General features: G+C 40.4%; 1 protein-coding gene across 14 annotated transcripts in view; it reads left to right on the plus strand.

Annotated features, from left to right (window-relative positions):
- The window catches only part of clasp2 (cytoplasmic linker associated protein 2), a 570,512-nt gene that overhangs the window by 376,527 nt on the left and 170,503 nt on the right, over window positions 1-23,482 (plus strand). For 6 of the 14 annotated variants that reach the window (XM_078540107.1, XM_078540108.1, XM_078540112.1 and 3 more), the window contains 3 exons: window positions 1,684-1,796; window positions 10,558-10,802; window positions 10,885-10,948. In XM_078540107.1, coding sequence (XP_078396233.1) covers window positions 1,684-1,796; window positions 10,558-10,802; window positions 10,885-10,948 — 422 coding nt within the window. Of the gene's footprint in view, window positions 1-1,683; window positions 1,797-5,833; window positions 5,858-10,557; window positions 10,803-10,884; window positions 10,949-23,482 lie in introns of all 14 variants that reach the window. The other 8 variants (XM_078540109.1, XM_078540111.1, XM_078540113.1 and 5 more) reach the window with 3 other exon arrangements.

Here is a 23,482-nt window from a genome sequence, read left to right on the forward strand (position 1 = left end):
TTAGGATCATAGAAATTACAGCACAGAAGGAGAATATTCTGGCCATCACGTATATCAATGAAAAATATCACTTGTAATTTTCATCCTTCTGATCATATTGTTGTGTATTCTCTTTTCTAATTTTTATCCAATTCTTTTTTAAATGGCCTTGTAGTTTCTGCCTCAATTGCCAAGTGTTATAAAATGCACCATTCTTATAACCAACTATATGAAACATCTAACTTTCACCTTTATTCTTTTAATAATTTTCAGTTTATGCCCCTTATGAATCCATCGAATGGAAATAACCTTTCATTATTTACCCTCTCAAAACAAAGTCTTGTATAAATTCAATATCACTCTCTTGTTCTAATAATCATTTCCCTGTGTGCATAAAACCGATTGACTTGCATCTTCCAAGGAGCAGCAACATCAATGGATTGTCACTCTGCTCCAACTTTTCCCCGACTCCATGTGGCTCTGCATTTCATGCCGGGTCTTCTGAGCCCGACACATTGAGCGCAGCATCCATCGGGGAACCTTGTTTAAGCACAGCAGGGTCGAGGAGAAGACAGGACTCACCCTCTTTTTAAGGCACTAGCTGCTGTAAGATAAGTTTGAAAGTCCACAGTGAATGTTAGTGAACAGGTGAATGGATGAATGAGCGAATGGGTAGGGTGGGTGAGATAAGTGGGTAGATGGGCAGGGTGGGTGAGGTGACAGTTGGGTGGTCAGAGTGCTAATTGGGTTGGTGTGCTAGCCAGGAGGTCGGGGACTAGCCGGATATCAGGGTAGATGATGGGTCAGGGTGGTAATTGGAGGGTTGGGAGGGTCAGTGAGGGTGATGGGGCTGTCAGCCCTGGAATTACTCAGGAATTAGACTAGGTTTTTACTGTCAGACATTTCCTAAGTAACTATTCAGGTGAGTACATTAGAAGTGTCCAAAGTCTTTGACGCCAACTCAAAGTAAGAGACAATTGCGGAGGGCCCAGGGGAGCAGGGAAATTGCCCATCGGAAGTTGAAATATCCCGAGCAATTCCCACATAGCTCAGACCGTCAGGACTTCCATAGGATCCTGACATGCGTTTCCAGTCATACATCCGGTCTCTGATGATCCGGCGACTGCAAGATTTGGGCCATTGTCTTTTTAATGGCCTTTTCTATGTGCAGTCCTACCTGTCAAGATCTATGTATCTGTACACCCAGCTTTCTGTTCCTCCAATAGAATGTACATATTGAGCAGAGATTGAAGTCACCCCACTTAGAATAATTGGAATGAAAAAAAAAGGTAAAACTAATTTTTGCGGAAGTTACAGATGGAACTTTGCTTTTAACTCTTCTTGTTTGCATCAGTGAATTAGTAGATTTAATGAACAAAGTCATAGCATATTTTTCTGTATCTCCCTGCACAGATTTTTTCCAAGCAAAACTCTGCAGCATAAATATCATTTAGGATAACACTGTGCTGTGTAAACTGATAGGATAGGCAGAAACCTTATGAGTTTTTTTCCGTTTGATACCTTGACTTACAGCATTTATTTACATCACAGACATTATGCATGTGACATTTTGTTCTGTTTGAACTTTTTTTTCAGTGATCCTAACTGGTACTCCATTTGACGTTTTTAACCCTTAAAAATTAATTAGAAATGTGATATTTTATTGCTAAATGCTTAAACTTCTGTTTCTTGCTGATTAAATAGCAGGGTCTGATCGCTATGGATTTAATCAGTCCAGTAGATTGTCTGCATCAGTGAGTGCCATGCGAGTTCTCAACACAGGATCTGATGTAGAGGAAGCTGTTGCAGATGCTTTGGTACATACAGCTAAGTTATATGATTGTTGATTTGCCATTAATCACCTGAATTCCGTTAGTTTTTCTTTTAAAAGTTTATTGTTATGATGCAAAATGTTCTGTCATTTGTTGTGATACCCATGGAGACCAACAAACCAAAAGAACCAAATGTACTGAACAATCCCAATGAGAAAGCCAATGGACAACTTTTACGTTAACAATCAATGAATTACACATTAAATAGCAGTTACAAGAAAGATAGCTCTCACCAATTTACTATTTACTAAGCAGCCCATTCAGCACGTATGGCACCAATTTCAGCCTCAAAGTCCTTCAGAACTCTGAATTCCCTCAGGTAGAATTCCAACTCCTTTTCTTCGAGGATCTAGCCACCAATCCTCATCTGACAACAGCTCCCAACCAACCCGGGTTCCACAGGCATGGTCTTCACCTAAATGGCGAACTTTTTCGAACCTACTTCAGTCTGCGCACCATAGTCTTGATGGCATGGATTCACCAGAAACCTCCTTTATCTGAACCTTGAGTAACAACCCTGTGCACAATATGGCAGGTGCTAGTCAATCAAGTCCTTTAAAACACCTGAAGCAACGACAGTAACCTTGCTTGCTCCCAGATCCTGCCTTCGTGTTTACTCTTTTTCACCTGTGTCACAACCTCTTCTCCAGCACACCAGGCCACATGGGCCCCTTTTTGCTGCAACCCTGGTCGCATGGGTGCATGGCTTTCCATCCTTCCTCCTCCTCTGCCTGGCGTTTCTTTGGTGGGGAGGTGGATTAATATTTTGTTGCTGGGATTGGCAGAGCTGCTCCGACCCCCTCCACGTCACTGCAGACCAGCGCTCCTGCTCTGTAGAACTGTTCATCTTTCCTCGGGTTCGTGGGCACCCTTCCAGTTGATGCCAGTCGCTGAACCCTGCCAGACTCCCCAAACCATGGAGTCCGTCACACATTAATTAACCTGCACATACTACAGACAGTTCAATTGGGAAAATAACAGAAACAGTATTCTTTACTGAGCTTCTAACATCAGTCTTGTGCATTACCCAATCCAGCCTTTGCTGTGCATTGGCCTCAATCTGTGACTGCCCGCTTGGTTTTTTTTACTTCCATATGCAGAACTTGATACATCAAGCTTCACTCCATGAGTGATTATTCGCCTTGCTCCTCTTCTGCAGTGCTGTGACCAGATGCTTGTTATTGGCCGAATCTTCCAGTCCCTGTGGAACTCCACACGAACCTACATTGGAATTGCCCAGAAAGTTTCCATTTCCGTAGGGCTATTGCCCTGCTCCCTGGGACCCTCTGCGAAAGCCTCTGACTTTGAACTAGAGTCGGAGACTACAGAGAGTTCCATACTACTTACCTGAATAGTTATCCAGGAAATTTAAAACCGAGTCTAACACCTGGGCACAAATGACCCACCAATCACACCACCCTGAACTCCCTGACCTGCTGACCACCTGACCCGACTACCGCCCCTCTGCCCCCCCAATGAAGATATGTGCAGCAGTGCCTAATCGGGGGAATCTTCGAGCGCAGTGGCAATCCGTTCATCATTTCTGCTGCTGGGTAGATTCTGGCCATAACTTCAAACTGGAAAACATGACCTGTTTCCTGTTTGGAGTCCTGTGTATTTTTTTGTGTGGCTGTTGACTTCCAACTTTGTTCCTGCAAGGCTGTTTATATGAAGTACTTCTTTTAAAAGTACAACTTTTAATAGCTGTTAGGGCAGAGCTTAGAGCCAAGGCAGCTAAATACACAGTCATTAATTGTGGAGTAATTAAAATTGGAATGGTTGAGGCAAGAATTAGAGGAGTGCAGATGTTTGGGCAGGTTGTGAAGCTGGAGAAGACAATAGCAACAGGGAGGGGCGAGGCCTTGGAGAGATTTGAAAACCAAGATGATTTAAAAGCAATGCATTGCTTAACAAAGAGCCAATGTAGGCCAGCAAACATGGGGTAATGGGGTGATGGGTGAATGAGACTTGGTACGAGTAAGAACATGTGCAGCAGAGTTTTGGGTGATCTTAAGTTTACAGAGGGTATAATGTGCGAGTCCAGCCTGGAGTGCATTGGTATAATCAAGTCTAGAGGTAACAAAGACATGGATGTAGCTTTCAGCAGCAAATGAGTTGAAGCTGGAGCGGAGTCATGCACTGTTACTGAGATGGAAATTGTGCTAATGCAAATATGTGGTCGGAAGTTCAACTCGTCGTCAAATATTACTGAAGTTGTGAATGGACTGGTTTTGCCTGAGGCAATTACCAGGGAATGTAGTCTGTGACAGGGAATGGAGACAACGCCTTTATCTCAATATTTAATTGGAGGAAATTTCTGCTCATCCAATATTGGATGTCAGATAAGCAGCATGGAAATTTAGAGACAAGTGGAGGAGTTGAAAGAGGTGGCGGTGAGGTGTCATTGGTGTACATGTGAAAATTGACACTGTTTTTGGATGACGTTACCAAGGGGCAGCATGAAATTGCGAAAGAGGAAGGGGACAGGGTTAGGGAAATTGGGTGAAATAATAACAGAAAATGTCAGAAATACTCAGATCAAACAAAATTTGTCAAGAGAGAAACAGAGTTAAAATTTAAGGTCGGTGACCTTTCATCAGAGCTGTCATCGGGTCATTGACCTGACAATTAACTTTGTTTCTCTTTCCAATGTTGCTGCCTGACCTGTTGAGCATTTCCAGACAATAAATGCAAATCCAGAGCTAAAATCAGAGGTCCAATAGTGGGATAAAGTTGATGGAGATGGGGTGGAGTTGGTATAGCACCAATGAACTGTTGTCCAAATTCAGCAGTAGGTGTTGCAGATAATTCAAGTCCAGAAACTAATTTGAGGGTAGATTATCAGAGGACATGCTGATGGAGGTATTTCCATGGAAATGAAGATCAAAGAGCTCTACAGGTTTAGTTGGACAGCAGAAAGATGATGGCTTGAAAAAAAAAAGGTGAAAGTCATTGTAAAATCCAGAACAGCAGAGAAACGGACTTCAATCCAGCTGAGTGAATCTCTGGCCAGGAACTGACTGTACTAAAGCTGAAAAGGCAGCAGAATCTGGAGTCCAGTCACAGGCTGAGCAGGAAATTGAAGTTCCACAGTTAGATCAGAGGTGGGGAATAGCTGTTAAGTTAGTTTAAAAAATATACGCAGCAGATCAGAGACTGTAGCTGAGTCTTAAAGTGTAGACCAATGCAGAAGCATAGCCTTGGCATCCAGAGAAGTTCAGAAATTTGGAAACCAAATTTCAGGGAAGATCCAGAGCTTTCAAAGAACAGGCATGGCCATGGGATGGGGATTTAAACTATCAGGCAGAAGCAATATAAACTAGCAATTAACTTGGGTTAAGATGTGTACTCGCTGTTCCAGTCAGGAGAACGAAACAGTGGAAAAGAGGAGATGGGGAGAGAAGGGACAGTGGATGGCCAAAGAGGGCAGCTCCCTCAGGAGCCATCTTAAAATTCCCACAAACACATTTCCCTCCACCTTATGAGCAGTTATTCATTTAATTAATGGTTGCTGTTTGGTGGGGTCTTATGTGGCCATTGCTTTGCACATAGTTTGAACGCATAATAGCAGACACTGCACTTGAAAGTAGTATCTGAAAGATTACGAGGTGTTTCTGACTAAGTGATAACGTGTGAGATACCAGTACTTGATTCCTTGGATTATGATTTGTGGTGTACACCAGAATCTTAAATGGAGCATTTTTTAAAGTTCTGTCCAATTTTCTCCTTTTCCTGTCTTTATTGAAGGACTGACTCCTTGTTGAAGTACAGTTCTGGTGGCAGATTACCCGCCTGTACTTCTTTGAGCAGCTATTCATGTTGCAATCTTGACAATGAGTTAGGCAGGACATGAGATGCATCATTTCCCCACGGGTGGAAAGATAATTGCCATGCGCAATCACTCAATTTTGTTTTCTGCTTGTGGTTTCATTATCATGCTGCATAACAGTAACTGAAATAATAAATACTAGCATAATATGGTCTGACTGTTCTCAATTTTTCTTTCCAAAAATTGCTATCAGCTCCTAGGAGACATACGGAGTAAGGTAGAGATATTCTTCTTTCCAAGACTGTTTTTCCATGAAGGGTTGTGTGTTGTGCTATAAGCACCAAGCTGTATTTCCCTAGAATTGAATTCAACAACATTACCTAATAGCTTTATGAATATGTGTAACATATTTGAGATCACATAATTAGTTCCTATATGGATTTCAAACTTTTATCTTAAATTTAACACAGAACCTGACCAGAAGAATCCTTTCACAATTAAATAGCAAAAAAACAAAATGCAAAGAGGTATTGTTCATGTAAATCTTGCTCATTGCCACTATCAATGTGAGTTGAAACTGGGCGTGAACCTAAAACGATCTATATTTTCTCACTTAGAATGCTGACTTGCCATTTTCAGCCATGCAAGTGCTGGAGTCTATCCTGCACCCTGCCAATGGGCTATACTGTTCCAGTGTGTAAAAGAGATCAATATTTCCTGGTCTGTCAGGTTCAGTTGCCCAAAGCAGCTCTTGTACTTGGAACATATATGGTATTTACTACATGTATATTCAAGGACATTTTCTGCAATGCTGAAGTTGACATATTTTCAAATCATTGTGTCTGTACAATGACTTTCTGCAAAGTTGTGTTGTGGAAGTAATTAACATTTTTTAACTAATAAATTGATAATAATTTGGAAATGCTTCTATTTTGCATCACATGAAAGTGTCACACTTGCATCTGATTGGGTTATATTGATGAAACAACAATAAATTAGAATTTGCCATATAGGTAACTTAACAATGAACCAAGAGAATACCCTGCTGCTTTCTTCTGATTTAGAACCCAAGTTTTATGAGGAGCAATTAATCTGCAGAGTTCTTTTGGGAATGTCAATTAGCCTTTAATTGATCTCAGGATATATGTATTTGTAGCAGTTAGACTTTGTGACCTTAAAGAGTAAAGCTAGTTAAACGAACCCCACCTTAATTACTGAATAATACAGTGGGTGTTATGTGGTATAAATTCCTGTTGTTGTGAAACAGTACCAGGCAGAAACATTATCCAGAATATGAAAATCGCCACTGTAGGTAGAATATAACCATTGTTGCAGGATTGAATTTATTTGTGAAACGCAGTAGTACAGAATTCCATTTACAGAAAGTATTTTTTTCAGAAAAAAGTCTTGTCCTAAATTTTCAAAGTATTTTCAAGTTCTACAAAGTCAAACTGACTTGTCTGATTTCTGAAATAATTCACTGAAGTTGAAGATCAAATGAACTCATGGAGCTACGGTGGCTAAGTATCATAAGAACTTAAGAAATAGGAGTAGGGTAAACAATACGGCCCTTCCAGTCTGCTCTGCCATTCAATATGATCATAGCTGATCATTAGCCTTAATTCCACTTTCCCACCCACTCCCCATAATCCCTTGATTCCCTGAGAGAAAAGCCTGTCTATTTCAGCCTAAAGTACATTCAATAATGGAGCATCGACAATCCTCTGGGTTGGAAAGTTCCAAAGATTCAGAGCCCTTTGAATCAAGTAATTTCTCCTCATCTGTCGTAAATGATCGGCCCCTTATCCTGAGACTCTTTCCACCCACCCCCACCCTGTGTTCTAGATTCCCCAGCCAGGGAAAACAAGCTTTCAGCATCTACTCTTTCAAGCCCCTTCAGAATGTATGCTTCATTGAGACCATCTTTCATTCTTCTAGACTTAAGAGGACATAGACTTAATTTACTCAGTCTCTCATCATAGGACAACCCTCTTGTCCCAGGAACCAATTGAGTTGAACATTCGCTGCGCCATGTCGAATGCAAGTATATCCATACTTAAATATGGAGACCAAAACTGCACATCCTGCGCCATATGGGGTCTCACCAAAGTCCTGTGCAATTGTGGAAAGCCTTCCTTAGACTTGTACTCCAATCCCCTTGAAATAAAGGCCAACATACCATATGCGTCCCTAATTGCTGCTTCTACCTGCATGTTATCTTTTTATGTTCCTTGTACGAGTACACCCAAGTCTCTCTGAACATTAGCATTTACAAATTTCACGCCTTTTTGAAAACGGTTTTGCTTTTCTTACCACCAAAGTGAATAACCTCATATTTCCCAACATTATACTCAATCTGCCACTTTGTTACCCATTCACTTAATCTGTCTATATTTCTTCGCAGCCCCTTTGTGTCCTCCCAACTTAGATTTCCATCTAGCTTTGTATCGTCATCAAATTTAGACAAAGAGAAAGAGTAATGCATCTAAGTCATTAATATCGATTGTAAATAGCTGACGCCCTAACCCTGATCCATGTGGCAGGCCACAAGTCACAATTTGCCAATTTGAGACTGCCTGCTTATTCCTACTACTCCTTGTCCATTAAGCTTCTCGTCCTCTATCTGTGCTAATTTATTACCCTCAACTCCATGAGCACCTTATCAAATGCCTTTTGGAAATCCAAGTATATTACATCTACTGATTCCCCTTTATCTACCCTGCTAGTTAAATCCTCAAACAAGTCTCTTGACTTTATCAAACATGATTTCCCTTTTGAAAAACCACGTTGACTTTGTCTGATCAGACTATGATTTTGTTAAGTGCATTATTAAGGCATTCTTAACAAGAGATTCCAGCACTTTTCCCAATGACTGTTATCAGGCTAACAGGCCCATAGTTCTCTGCTCTCTCCCTTTCTTGAATAGTGGTGTTACATTTTGGTAACTCCCAATCTGCTGAGACCGTTCTAGAATCTAGGGAATTTTGGAAAATCATAACCAGCACATCCACTATCCCTGAAGCAACCTCTTTTAGAACCTTGGGATGTAGACCATAATGTCCTGGGGATTTGTTGGATTTTGGTCCCTTAAGTTTCTCCAATCTTATATCTCTGCTGATATTAGTTACCTTAAGTTCCTCATTCTTCTTACTCCCTTGGTTGCCCGCTAATTCCTGGTATGTAATTTGTCCCATCTGTTGTGAAGACAGGCAGAAAATATTTGTTCTGACATTTCCTCATTCCCCATGATAGTTTCCCATGTCTCAGCCTCTAAGGGAGAAACAGGTGTTTTGCTACTCTACATTTTAAATATTTGTGAAAGCTCTTAGAATCTGTTCTCATATACCTGGCTAGTTTACTCTACCAGTATTCTATTTTTCCCCTTTTTATCAACTTTTTGGTGGCCCTTTGCTGGTTTCTAAAATGCTCCCAATCTTTGACACATAAAGGCTTTTTAAAAATCTAATATGATTTGCACCACAGATGGATCTTTCTTGCTGAGTTTTTGTTTTTCAATGGAATGGATTTTTGTTGAACATTTGGATTGTTTCTTTAAATGTTTCCCACTTTATTTATTACCATACCTTTTAGTTTATTTACCCAATCAAATTTAGCCAGCTCTCCCGTCATTGCTTTGTAATTGGCTTTAAGGTTTATCTTTGGGATTGGAGTATGTCATTTTCAAAGCTAATATGGAATTCAATTATATTATGATCATTTTTCCCAAAGAATTTTTATTATGAGATTGCTAAGTAACTCTGCACAATACTAGATATAAAATAGCTTTGGGGGAGGCGGTAGCGTAGTGGTATTGTCACTGGACTAGTGTTCCAGAGACCCAGAGTAATGCTCTGGGGACACGGGTTCGAGTCCCACCATGGCAGATGGTAAATATCTGGAGTTAAAAGTCTAATGATGACCATGAAACCATTGTCAATTGCTGTAAAAATCCATTTGGTTCACTAATGTCCTTTAGGGAAGGAAACCTGCCATCCTCACCTGGTCTGGCCTACATGTGACTCCAGACACACAGCAATGTGGTTGACTCTTTTATATTAAAAAAAATGCCCTCTGAACAAGGCCAGTTAGGGATGGGCAATAAAGGATGGCCTAGCCAGCAACACCCACATCCCATGAACAAATAAAAATAAATAGCTTCAACCCTAGTTCGTTCCATAATAATTTGCTCCAGCAGAATGTCACAAAAGCATTTTACAAACACATTTTCCATAGCACATTTGCTTATTTGATTGGTCCAGTCTATATGAAGACTAAAGTTCCCCATTATTATTACTTAGCCTTTGTTACAAGATCCAATTATTTTTGTTTTATGTTCTGTCTAATGGTATAACTACCGTTAGGGGACCTATAAACTACTCCCACCAGTGTTTTCTGGCCCTTGTTATTCCTAATTTCCACCCATACTGATCCTATTTTGTGATCATCTGAGCCAAGATCCTTTCTCACTGCTGTGTTTATGTCATCCTTTACTCCTAGGACTACTCATCCTCCTTTTCTATTCTGCCTGTCTTTTTTTAAATACTGTATTTTTTGAAATACCCTGGAACATGTATTTCCCAGCCTTGGTCATCTGGTAACCATTTGTCTATCATGACGATTAGATCAAAATTATTTATCTCTACTTGTGCTATTTGTTCATCTATGTTATTGCAAATGCTTCGAACATTCAGACAAAGAGCCTCAGGTTATTTTGAGTAAAAAAATAACTTAATCATTTCGGTGTTATATCTTTTGATAAAATGAGACCAATTTATGGGCATCTATTTTACTGAATACTCAAGTGAAATAATTGTCACAAAAATAAAGCAAATGTAAACAACAAGGAACTAAATCATTGCTTTTAATGTCATCTTATTATAAAAGGAAGGTTGAAATTAATTCTCAATCATTTATTTCTTTGTTTAAAAACTGATATAAAAATAGTGAAGGTGTATAATAAGTCCTGTTGCATTACAGAAAAAGCCAGCAAGGAGAAGATATGAATCATATGGCATATATTCCGACGATGATGCCAACAGTGATGCATCCAGTGTCTGCTCTGAGCGTTCCTACAGTTCTCGAAATGGCAGCATCCCCACATATATGCGACAAACTGAAGATGTAGCTGAGGTCCTTAACCGCTGTGCAAGCACCAATTTTTCAGAAAGGAAGGAGGGTCTGCTGGGCTTACAGAGCTTACTGAAAAACCAACGGACATTAAGGTAGGGGGATTAATAAGTTTACATTATGTTTTCAAGTTGTGTAGTTTTGTCAGCTAATCCATAATTATTCTCTTTTCAACAGTCGTGTTGAATTGAAAAGATTGTGTGAAATCTTCACAAGGATGTTTGCGGATCCTCATAGCAAGGTATGCTAGGGTATTTTGGATTAAAATGTTTTAACAGTTAGCTCATCAATATCGATGGAATACTTTGGAATTTCACACTGTAGTAGTTTTTGCCAATTCTATTATTTGTAAAGGAGAGTGTGACTCTTACAAATGTGATTTTAAAGATATCAACTTGTCAATTATCATTTAACATACCTGAAGTAATTTTGATAGTTGTTTACCCCTCCATTGTGGACATAATCATCCTTCAACTGCATTGTGTGTCTTGGCTTTTAGATACCATTGTTTCACCTTCCACTCGACCACATACCCCCATTTACAGGAAAATTCCAGCCAATATCCCACAATCCGATCAATGCCTAAAATTAGTGAGTTTTCTTAACTCTAGCAATTTGTATTAAAAATTTAAACATAGCTCCCTATGTTTAAATTTCTCATATCACACGTAAAAAGTACTTCTGAAATCACAGGACTTAAGCACTGAACATGCAAAATGTAACCCTTTGACTTCTCCATATAGATTTAAAAAGATGATTTTAAGGATGATGAGTTTAAATGTTGATGGAATCCACAATTTTAATTTTCATCAACATCAAGGCTGATTTATAAGTACCATGTAATATCAATTTTTAGAAAATTCTGATAATTTAGCATGTAAAATTATAATCAAACACAAAACTAGAATGTTTTGATATAATTATTTGGGATACCAATAATTTTCTTTCTTGCACTTATCCAAATGTAATGGTTTTCCTGGTTTAATTGGTTTTCCTGGATTTTAATCGACTACAGATTCTAAGTAATATCACTTAACAAAATAAATGATATTCTTCTTTCTATCGTATAGATGTTTAAGGAAGGAAAATTAATTACATTTTTAAATCTTATTGACCTTACAAAGCATTGTGTGCAGAACACCAACATAATCATCATAATTGAAAATAAGATGAACAGATCTATATTTTTAACCAGCAACTTCCTTACATCAGAATGACACTCCAATATGAGCTAATATAGTCATAAAGGTCAAATATTATATTCCCCAATAGAACTATCACTTCATGTCATTGTTGCATTCCAGTACCCTCTATGTATTGCAGGAACAAACCAAATTGACAAGGAAAATGACAAAATGTGTAGGTCATTTAAAAGATTTGACCCGACTGACATTGGGAATTTACCCACATAATCTTTCCATTCTGTATTTTTTTATCTGAGTTGCTATGTTGCTTCTTAGTTGTCAGCCTTGCCTCTGTGATAGTAACCTCACCTCTGAGTCAGAAGCTTGTGGGTTCAAGTCCCACTCTGGGCTGATCCACACATAATCCAGGCTGACACAGTGCAGTGTTGAAGATGCACTGTACTGTTGGTGGTGTCATCTTTTGGAAGATGCATTAAACCAACATGCCATCCATCTGTCGCCTTAGATTGATGTAAACAATCCCATGAACAATTTGAAGAGCAGGGGAGTTCTCCCTGGTCCCTGGCCAATGTTTATCTCTCAACCTACTTCTCTAAAATTAAGAATAACAGTCATTATCTTGTTGCTGTTTCTGGAACATTGCTATGTGGAATTTGGCTGTCGTGTTTCCTTAATTGGCTTTCAAGTGCTTTGGGACACCCCGAGGTCATGAAAGACTCGATACACTTTCCTTCAATTTTTTTCCTTTTGGCACGTGGACACTAGCTGCTGCTGTCTTCAACTGTAGAAAGTCATTCTTCTTTATTTGTCTAAGTTGATATTCATCTGTTTTATTCTATGTGGTCTTTCGGTCAAAATCAGATGTAACCAGATGCCCAAGGCACTCAGGTTTCAGTACCATACTATGTGTTTTTCCTGGCCTCCACCTTTGTGAAATTCATATATTGACTGTCTCTCAAATCATTTTAAGTGTGACCTAGAAATATGTGTGTTAATTTGATAATCGTCCCTCATTGAGGTAGTGTTGTCTCAACCCCAGCATTGGACAGTCATCCTCCAGGAAAATATGTGCTGTAAAAGTGAGTTGAGAGGGATAGGTTGATGGGTGAGGAAACACTGGATCTTTCCAGTGGGGCTAATTTGTCCCTGATGTGAACAGGGTCATTGACTAAAAGTACTGGCTGGATGAAGTAATTTGTAATTCTATCTGAGAAACATCATAGGCTTGTGATGAAGTCCTTGTCTAAACCTTTTAGCACCAACTGAGCCATTCCTCAGAAATCTGTGGCACTAACCACTGGATGCAGAAGAACAGATATTGCTGCTGATGAATCTTAGCCCATTCTTTCAGAAAACATTGCAGCTACTCTGGTCTTAACTTATTGAGAGCTTTCACCCTTTGTTACCAATTGAAGTTGTACACTTCTCGATACTATTAACATTTGCATTCCCCACTCCCAGCAGAATGAAATCTGACAGCTCCTTCAGTAGTGGCTAATGCGGGAGATTATCTTTCAGCCACTTTCACTGATGGTCAGATTGTAAACATCTACTTGCTATGAAAATATTCACACCCTGTTTGCTGAGGTTAGTGACAATCCCATTTACAACCACTTGTACTCAAAGCGAGGATAGTTCTGTATCTAGAAGTTTGCTTAGCTTAAGATTTATGTGGACATTGTCCTCATTCCAAAGCTCAATGGGGTGTGTGAAGTTCAGTTTTCGAGGAACCTGCTTGTCTATCTTTGAGTATCAGACCAGAATAAACCAACTCCATCCCTTTTGGAGTTGAAGTATACTCTATTTGACTCTGAATGAATCCAGGACAATCTTCACTAATGTCATCATTACAAGTATTTTATGTCTGGAAGATTGAGCATTATACTTGGAATGGGAAATAGCTGTGGCAGTGATCTGGCAGATTATTGGTGAATGGTTATTTGGAACAGCTAAGGAGGACCAGCTTTATATAGCCCAATTTCTACCTGCAGAACATTTGTTCCTGCCTCCAAGATCTGTGACTATTGTCAATAAACAAGTACAGGAATGAACCCTGTTCTTTTCCCCCTTCACAAATTCCAAACAATTGCACCCATGAGGAAGATAATTATTGAATGTGAGTGCTTTAAAGGTGTATAGCCCAGTATGTCAGCTGAGCAGAATTCTTATGTCAATAGGATTTCAAGGTCCTATTTCAGTTTTGGTAGCTAAGCAGGTGACATCTGGTGTGAACCTTCAGTGTACCTTTTTTATTGGTGTCCTTGGTTACAGATATATGGCATTCACAAAATTGTTATTTGTTGGCAAAAGGCTGGTTGCGGTCCTGGCGGTACCTGAAGGCCATCGCAAGGATTGCATCCAAGAGAAACCCTAATTCTTGGAAAGCAGGGTTACCCAGTCTACAAGCCTAAGCAGAGATGGCATCAGAAATCCTTCTAAATTTCCTTTTGCAGGTCCTTGAGGTACTCAGTCCAAGCCTAAGCCTTTTGGTGGTTCTGCCTCAACCACTCAATACTGATATCACAGCTGCAAACCCATTAAATGCTGAAGTGAGATTGGGATACTTAAAGATTTACAGGCCATAATGGAAGGGCATCAGTGCAGATTTTTGGGTTGGGAAAACAGTCAAGAGTATCCAACTCGTAGGTTTTGAATTTCAATTGTCTAATTTCGTCAGGCATGTCCACTAAGATCACTACGGTAACTGTCTACCTGGAAACTGAAATCAGCAATATACTGCATGTCAATTACAGAACAGGAAGGAAATGGTCACCCAGAAATAATAAATTCTATTCTCTTCTCATGCAACAGCTTAAGTTGCTTAAGCTGAAGAAATTCAAACTGGTCCCTCTTTTCAATTCATCCAGCCAATCTGCTTGAGAGATTGGCTGGATGTCATCAGTAAAGGGTGTATATTACTTGGTCACCTACAATGTCAGAAATGTTGAGGATTTGTCACAGGGAAAGAGCTATCAGTGCAAGTTTCTTCCTTTGCAATCTTATTGTTGCCTCTACAATGTTCACAAAATGCCTGTCTATTTTCTGAGTTCGTAATACCAGTTAGCCTTCTGTCATTTTCCTGACAGAACTCTCACCTTTACTTCAAAATTTTCATTACCCAAGCAAAACCTTATTTGACAGAGCTTCCTACCTACTGTCATCTCTCTGTCTCTGCATTAAGCAACCCCTCATTTTCTTAATTCTTCCTTATTCAGTTCCAAATTCTTTACCTTGCTTTAACCCTACGACCTGACAATCCAGGAGTTAAATACTGCCAACCACCTATGTAATCACCCCCTTAAATTTGCTTTCACACAAGGCTCCAGGGTCATAATCTCCAAAAATGCCTTTTTATTTTCAATTTACTAAATAAACCTTCCCCTTCCAACTTCTGCCCCCAAAAAAAAATTCAGAAACCTCCACACCAATACTCCTCAACCTACTTTTCTGCATCATCACTGGACCCAATAACTACTGTAGTTTGCTTCCATCTTTACTGTATGCATTCCCATTATATCCTAGGAGGTCTTCTATATCTACAGTAACTCCTTGTATAACAACATGTAGCATACGGCTTGAATGTCAACCATCAGATCTAACCTGATCAAATTTCTAAATGGATAAATGGTGGGATTTTTCCATGTGATCATGAGTTAGAAGTCACCACTAGTAGCTGGATCAATCACCATTTAGTTGTAAAAGTCCAACAGTATATTACTGCATTATTTTCTTAGCGAACTGATTTTCCACTCACCAAAAGCTTCTCTACTTTTAGAAACTAAGTTAGAAATGTTATATTCAGAAAAGTAGCAAATGCAATTGTAAAGCCAATTATTTGTGAGACTTCCCAGTTTCATACTAGGAGCAATATGAACAGATGAATTTGTTTAAAAGTTGTGTTGCTCAAGCAGAAAAATGCTGAGTTGAACATGAGCCTGACCACATTATGCACCAGATGGAAGGAAGAAAAGTTTGTTAAATGTAAGTTTCTCTATTAACCTGAAACTATCCAACTGCTGTTTACTGTTAGATATTACATAGGATGATGTCGAATGTACGACACAGAAACAGACCATTCAGTTCAAATAGCCCATGCCAGTATTTATGCTCCACTCAAACCCCCTCCCATCTTTCCTTATCTAAATCTATCACACCTTCTGTTCCCTTCTCCCTCATATGCTTGTCTAGCTTCCCTTGAAAGGCATCTGTACTATTTTCTTCAACCACACCCTATGGTAGTGAGTTCCACATTCTCACCACTCCGTCGGTAAAGAAGTTTCTTCTGAATTCTCAATTGGATTTCTTGGGCCAGAATTTTGACCTTGATGGGCGGGCGGGCAGCCGAACTTTGCCGCCGAAGCGGGCCCCGCCGCCATTTTAAGTGGGCGGGCCAATTAAGGCCCGCCCAGTGGTCTACCCAATGGGAAGCGCCATGCGCTTCCTGTGTGGGGGGGTGGAGAGATTCCCCATCTGTCAAAGTGCGCTCTTTCGCACATGCGCACGAAAGAGCACACTGCTCCCTGAGACTAAGTGCTGTCTCAAGGAGAGTGCTGAATGTTTAAAAAACTTTAAAAATAGAGAAAGAAAAACATTATTAACGTGTCCCCCTCATGTGACACTGTCACACGAGATGGGACATGTTAATAAATATGAGTGAAACTTTAATAAACTTTTTAAAAACTGAGATGAAACCTCATCCTGCCAGTGGATGAGGTTTTATCTTTTTTCAGAAGCCCGCTGGGGCTCCTAGCCTGCCTGCCAGCCTTAAGGTTGGACGGGCAGGTCTTTGAATGAGCTTAATGATCCTGTCAATGGCCTCAATTGGCCATTGACAGGTCGGCTGGCGAACAGCTGATTTCGCTGTCCGCCCACCTTCCTAAAAATTGAAATGGACCGGATGACGTTGGGGGTTCCTCCCGACGTCATCCCGCGTCATTTTCCTGTCGGTGAGCGGGCCCCGCCCTCAAATCGCCGACGGGGAAATTTCTGGCCTAGGTGACTATCTTAAGAGTCTAGCTTCTAGCTATGCTTTGCCCTACAAGTGAAAACATTCTCTCTGTATCCACTCATAACGGATGAGGATAACATCTGAGATACAGAAAATAAGCATAATTAATGCCATGGCAATATAGTGGTTATCCAGAAAAGGAAAGACAAGAACAGGCAAGTGGAAGTGGTCAGAAATTGATCACTTAGAGGGATACACATGTCCTTCTAACCAGGGCTAAGCCCCAAAATCCATATTGCCCCTCCTTGAGGTTGTTAATCTCTTATCAGTTACATTGTTAAGGTTTGTTACTATCATGACAATTTCATCAAGGTTAAGAGAAACAGGTGATGGGTAGTAATTGTCTTTGAGCACATATAAATAGGGGATAGCTGGGATGCTGGGTTCTGTGGGAGGAGAGCTAAGAGACCAAACAAGTTAGTAAGCTCTCAATAAAGAAAATCTCTGTACCTTGGTTTGGGTTTCACTCGCTGGCTTGAATTCTATTAGCAAGGTTGGGTTAAAGGGAATAACGGAGTAGGTGGAAAAACTTTTGGAAAGGGAGCGAAAGCGGTCAGAGGTTCTGGTCTGTGTAAGAATCAATGATACAGAAAATAATAATATGGAGATCCTTTGGCGACAATATTATAAGTTAGGATCAAGGCTGAAGAGCAAGATCTCATGGGGCGTTATCAAAGGACTATTTCCTGTGCCACGCATTGGGCAGGTTGGACAAAGTTATTAAAACCCATTAATGCGTGCCTTGAGAGGTGATGCAGGAGTGAGGATTGTTGAAAGGATAAGCAGAGGTGGGGTGGATTTAAATTGGGATAACAGTGCAGAGGGAAAAGCAGAATAAATGTAGTTTATGAATAATTAGAGAAGAGGGAGTAAAGATATTCATGGATAACTTCAATTATGCTTGTATGGATGCAAGAAATCCTTATATGGTGAGATACACAAATAACATTGAAGTGATCCAAAGACATGGCTGCATGATTTTGCATGAATCAGTATGAGAAATGCAACAGTGTCACATCCTTGATCAAAGATTTGGAATGGGAATCGCTACAGCAAAGGAAGGGAAAAAATAGACAGACCATGTTCCATAAAATATGGAAAGGAATGGTGAGAATTGAAAGAAACAAGTACCTGGTGCTCTCCGGCAATGACGAAACACGAGGTAGCCATCCACACAAGCTACAAAGACCATTTGTTTCCAAGACAGTGCATCAACAATCTTTCTTCCCAAGGACAATTCCACAATGAAACAAGCTGCCAAAGGGAATAGTCACAACCCCATAACTTGAAATCTTCAAGACCCACTTTGAGATTATTTCGATTTAAAAGTTTTCATTATCAGGACCACCATTTTAGCAGGCATTTTAACTAGTGCTACCTGTGTAAATGTTGGCGGAATATGGATATTAGTCTGTTGTGCCAACACAAGTAAAGCAGAAACAAAAGAATTGTATGATATATTGGAATTGGTTTAGAGTGGCAAAATAAAGGAGACAACTATTTAATGCAGATTATTATTCAAAAGCTATTCTTTGTGCTAAAAATGAAGATCAGCATTGATTCTATAGACGAAGATGATAACAGTCTCCACCTTCCAGAATTTCTACACAGTCTAAATCCAATGGGCATGCCACCATGCAAACTTAAACTCAAGGAAGAAGTGGTTATAACATTGCTACGAAACTTGAATCCTAGACAAGGATTTTATCATGGAACTTGATTGGTATTTAACGAGGTATTTTCTTCTATGATAGATGCTGAAATTATAGCAGGCAGATTTGAAGGAAATCGACTATCTATTCCTTGAACATTATTGAGACCACCAGATGTAAACTTGCCTTTTCAATTCAAGAGATTTTAGTTCCAAATTAGACTTTCATGTTCCATGACTATAAACAAGTCACCAAGGCCAGACTTTTGACAAAATTTGTTTTTGTATTCCTGGGCCTGTTTTCATTCATGGACAGCTTTATGTAGATTTTTCCAGAGTGAGAAGTTTTAATTCTATTAAAGCCTTTGGTGAAAGAAGAATTAGAAATCCTTTATTTAAAGAAATACTGTTGTATTAAAAGTAGCAAGTTAATCATAAATGTTTTGATGATTATTTGAGGAATAAAATTGAAGAACTTGTTCATCAGGAGGAACTAGACATTGTAAGAGTGACTGAAACCTAACTGAAATAAATAATGATCAGAAAGTAACTTGTAGATTTTTGTATTTTAGGAAGTACCACAAATTAACGCAAAAGGTGGGATGACATTGTTACAGAGGGACTTGTTACAATGGAGTTAGATGCTGGTACTGACTGTTGGATAGAATTGAAGTATAGTAAAAGGAAAAAAAATTGGAAATATAATACATACCAGTAATTAAGAGAGGCTAATGCAGTTTTGTTGGCGACAATAAGATGATTTTTGGGGTAATCCTGGGAGCTTTCAATCTTCCTCCTATTGACTGGAGTGCACAAAGGGCAGGAGTTTATTAAAATTCTGAGGAACTTGTTTCTGAAACATTGTTATGGAACTCGCAAGGGGTAATTGATGATTGTAATTTAAACAAAGTAAGAGGACACAATTGAGAAAACATTGGAGATCAAGTAGCCATAATGTTCTGGCATTCAGGCACACAATTTTTTTATTCCTTCGTGGGATGTGGGTGTCCCTGGCAGGGCAAGCATTTGTTGCCATCCCTAATTGCCCTTGAAATGAGTGGCTTGCTAGACCATTTCAGAGGGCAATTCAGAGTCAACTACTTGTGGACCAGACTGGGTAAGGACAGCAGATTTCCTGCCCTTTTGCTTTTACAACAATCGATGATAGTTTAATGGACACCATTACTGAGACTAGCTTCATATTCCAGATTTATTTATTTAATCTAAATTCTACCAGCTGCCGTAGAGGGACTTGAACCCACATCCCTCGGCCTCTGGATTACTGGTGCAGTGAAATTACCACTACATCACCATCTCCCCATAAGTTTTCTAGCATTTATTAATAGGGGAATAGAGTACAAGAGCAAGGAGGTTATGTTGATCTTATATAAGACACTAGTTCAGCCTCAGCTGGAGTATTGCATCTATTTCTGGACACTGCACTTCAGGAAAGTTTAAAGGCTTTGGAGAAAGTGCAGAAAAGATTCACACAAATGGTTCTGGGGATAAGGAGTTTCAGTTATGAAGATAGATTGGAGAAGTTGGGTCTGTTTTCCTTGGAAAAGAAAAGACTGAGAGGAGATTTGATAGAGGCATTCAAAATCATGAGCAGACAGGGAACAATTGTTCCTGCTCATGAACAGATCAAGAACTATAGGGCACAGATTTAAAGTAATTGGCAAAAGAAGCAAAAATGACTTGAGGAAAAGGTTTTTCACACAGCAAGTGGTTAAGGTCTGGAATGCACTGCCTGAAAGTGTGGTTAAGCCAGGTTCAATTAAGGCATTCTAAAGGGAATTAGACTGTTATCTGAAAGGGAAGAAATTGCAGGGTTACAGGAAGAATATGGGAGAATGGCACAAGGTGAACTGCTTATTGGAGAGCCATTGCAGACATGATGTGCTGAATGGTCTCCTGCACTGTAATAATTCTGTAATTAAGGGTACCCACGGGTGAAAGAACAAAAGGAATGCCGATTAAGGGCGAGGCAGTGGCATAATGGTAATGCCACCGGACTAGCAATCCAGAGGTCTGTGCTCTGGGAGCATGGGTGGAACTTAAGTCCAGTTAAACAAGAGAAAACTGGTGAAACCATTGTTGATTGTTGTAAAAGCCCATTTGGTTCACTCATGCCCTGTAGGGAAGGAAACCAGCCGTCCTTATCTGGTCTGGCCTACATGTGACTCCAGACACATAACATTGTGGTTGACCCTTAAATCCGGTCTGAAATGGCCAAGCAAGCCACTCAGTCATGTCAAAACCTCTGCAAAGTCTACAAAAAGAAATTAAACTAAACAAATCACCCAGCATTGACCTAGGCACTGGAAATGACAATGGCAAACCCAGTCCTGTCGACCCTGCACTATCCACCTGACTAATATTTGAGGGTTTGTGCCAAAATTGGGAGAGCTGTCCCACAGACTAGTCAAGCAACAGTCAGACATAGCCATGCTCAGGGAATCATACCTTACAGACCATGTCCAAGATACCACCATCCCTGGGTATGTCTTGTCCCACCACAGGACAGACCCACCAGAGGTGGCTGCACAATGGTATACAGTCGGGAGGGAGTTGCCCTGGAAATTCTCAAAATCTACTTTGAACCCTATGAAGTCAAATGACATCAGGTCAAATAAAGGCAAAATACTACCGATGCTGGAAACCTGAAACAAAAACAAAAAGTGCTGGAAAAACTCAGCAGGTCTAACAGCATCTGTGGAGATTAAGACAGAGACAACGTTTTGAGTCATACGGACTCAAAACGTTGACTCTGTCTTTGTCTCCACGGATGCTGTCAGACCTGCTGAGTTTTTCCAGCACTTACTGTTTTTGACATCAGGTCAAACATGGGCAAGGAAACCTTCTGCTGATTACCACCTACACCCCCACCCCATTGAGGATATCCTCCATCGTGTTGTGTGGCACTACCATCATGCTAAATGGGATAGATTTTGCACAGATTTAGCAACAGTAAACTGGGCATCTATGAGGTACTGTGAGCCATCAGCAGCAGAATTGTATACAGCCATAACCTGTAACCTCATGGCCCGGCTTATCCCCCACACTACCATCACCATCAAGCTGGGGGATCAACCCTGGTTGTGGGATCGCTTAGCTCTGCCTATCGCATGCTGCTTTAGCTTTTGGATGCAAGTAATCCTGTGTTGTCGCTTCACCAGGTTGACACCTCATTTTTAGGTATGCCTGGTGTTACTCCTGGCTTCCTGCACTTTTCATTGAATCATCTTCAGCTGCTTCATCAATGACCTTCCATTATAAGGCCAGAAGTGGGGATGTTCGCTGATGATTGTGCAATGTTCAGAACCATTCACGACTCCTCAGATACTGAAGCAGACCATGTCCATATGCAGCAAGACCTGAACAATATCCAGGCTTGTTTGGGCTGATAAATGGCAAGTTACATTTGTGCCACACAAGTGCCAGGCAATGACCATATCCAACAAGAGAGAATCTAACAATCTCCCCTTGACATTCAACGACGTTACCATTGCTGAAGCCCCACTATCAACATCCTGAGGGTTACCAGAAACTGAAGTGGACCAGACATATAAATGCTGTGACTACAAGAGCAGGCCAGACACTGGGAATTCCGCAGAGAGTAATTCATCTCCTGACTCCCCAAAGCCTGTGCACCATCTACAAGGCACAAGTCAAGAGTGTGATGGAATACTCTCCTCTTGACTGGATGAGTGCAGTTCCAACAACACTTGAAGCTTGAAACCATCCAGGACAAAGCAACCTGCTTTTTTGACACCCCATCCACCACCTTCAACATCCGCTCTCTCCACTGCTGACGCACAGTGGCAGCAACTTGTACCATGTACAAAATGCACTGCAGCATCTCACCAAGGCTCCTTCGACAGCACCTTCCAAACATGCGACCTCTACCCTAGAAGGACAAGAGCAGCGGATGCATGGGAACACCACTACCTGGAAGTTCCCCTTCAAGCCACACACCATCCTGACTTGGAACTATATCGTCATTCCTTCACTGCCACTAGGTCAAAATCCTGAACTTCCTCCCTAACAGCACTGTGGGCGTACCTACACCACATGGACTGCAGCAGTTAAAGAAGGCAACTCACCACCACATTCTCGAGGGCAATTAGGTATGGGCAATAATGCTGGCTTAGCCAACGCCGCCCACATCCCGTGAAAAAAAAATGCTAAACTTTAATTAATATGATATTAAGGGCAAGTGAAATGAATCGGAATGGTAAAATGAGAAGAGACACTTGAAGGAAAGTGCAATTGTTTATAAAAGGTAATATTAAAGACTGGTAATAAATTTATCCCTGCAAATTGGTTAGGGCCTAAATAAAAGAGTAAAACCAATTCCTCGCTCTGGCAGCTTTCATCCCCGTTCGGAACAAATTGGCTCAGGTGATTAATAATATCCTTTAGGGGAGGAAATTTGCAAACCTGGTCTGGCCTATTTGTGATGTCAGTGCTGCACCAATTTGATAGACTTTTAACTGCCCTTTGAAGTGGCTTAGCAAGACACTCGGTTATATTGAGCTGCTATAAACCACACTAGCTAGAGTGGCTCAAGATAAAGAGCAATGGGTTGGGCAATAAATGTAGCCTTGTCAGTACCACCCTCTTCTCAAGAATGGCCAAATCCTGGATGAGTGGAAAAGTACCAAATGTGACTCCATCTTTAAAGAAAGCGATGGAGTGATAAACCAAAAAATTATTGCCCTGCAAGCCTTGATTTCGTTTCTGTTTTCAAGTATTATCAAAGATCAAGGAGCAAAGTGAAGAGGCACCAGCTAACCCAAGGCAGTCTGAGTTGTTTTGGGAGTGGCAGATAATGCTCAACGAGTTTTATTGGATTTCTTTGAGGAAAAAACCGACCTAGCAATTATGGGAAAGATCGGATGTTATTGATCTGAATTTCAAGAAGGCATTTGACACTGTCTCACGGAATAGCGTTCTACATAAAGGGCT

Source organism: Cetorhinus maximus, chromosome 4, assembly GCF_964194155.1.
Source record: "Cetorhinus maximus chromosome 4, sCetMax3.hap1.1, whole genome shotgun sequence".
Lineage (NCBI taxonomy): Eukaryota > Metazoa > Chordata > Chondrichthyes > Lamniformes > Cetorhinidae > Cetorhinus > Cetorhinus maximus.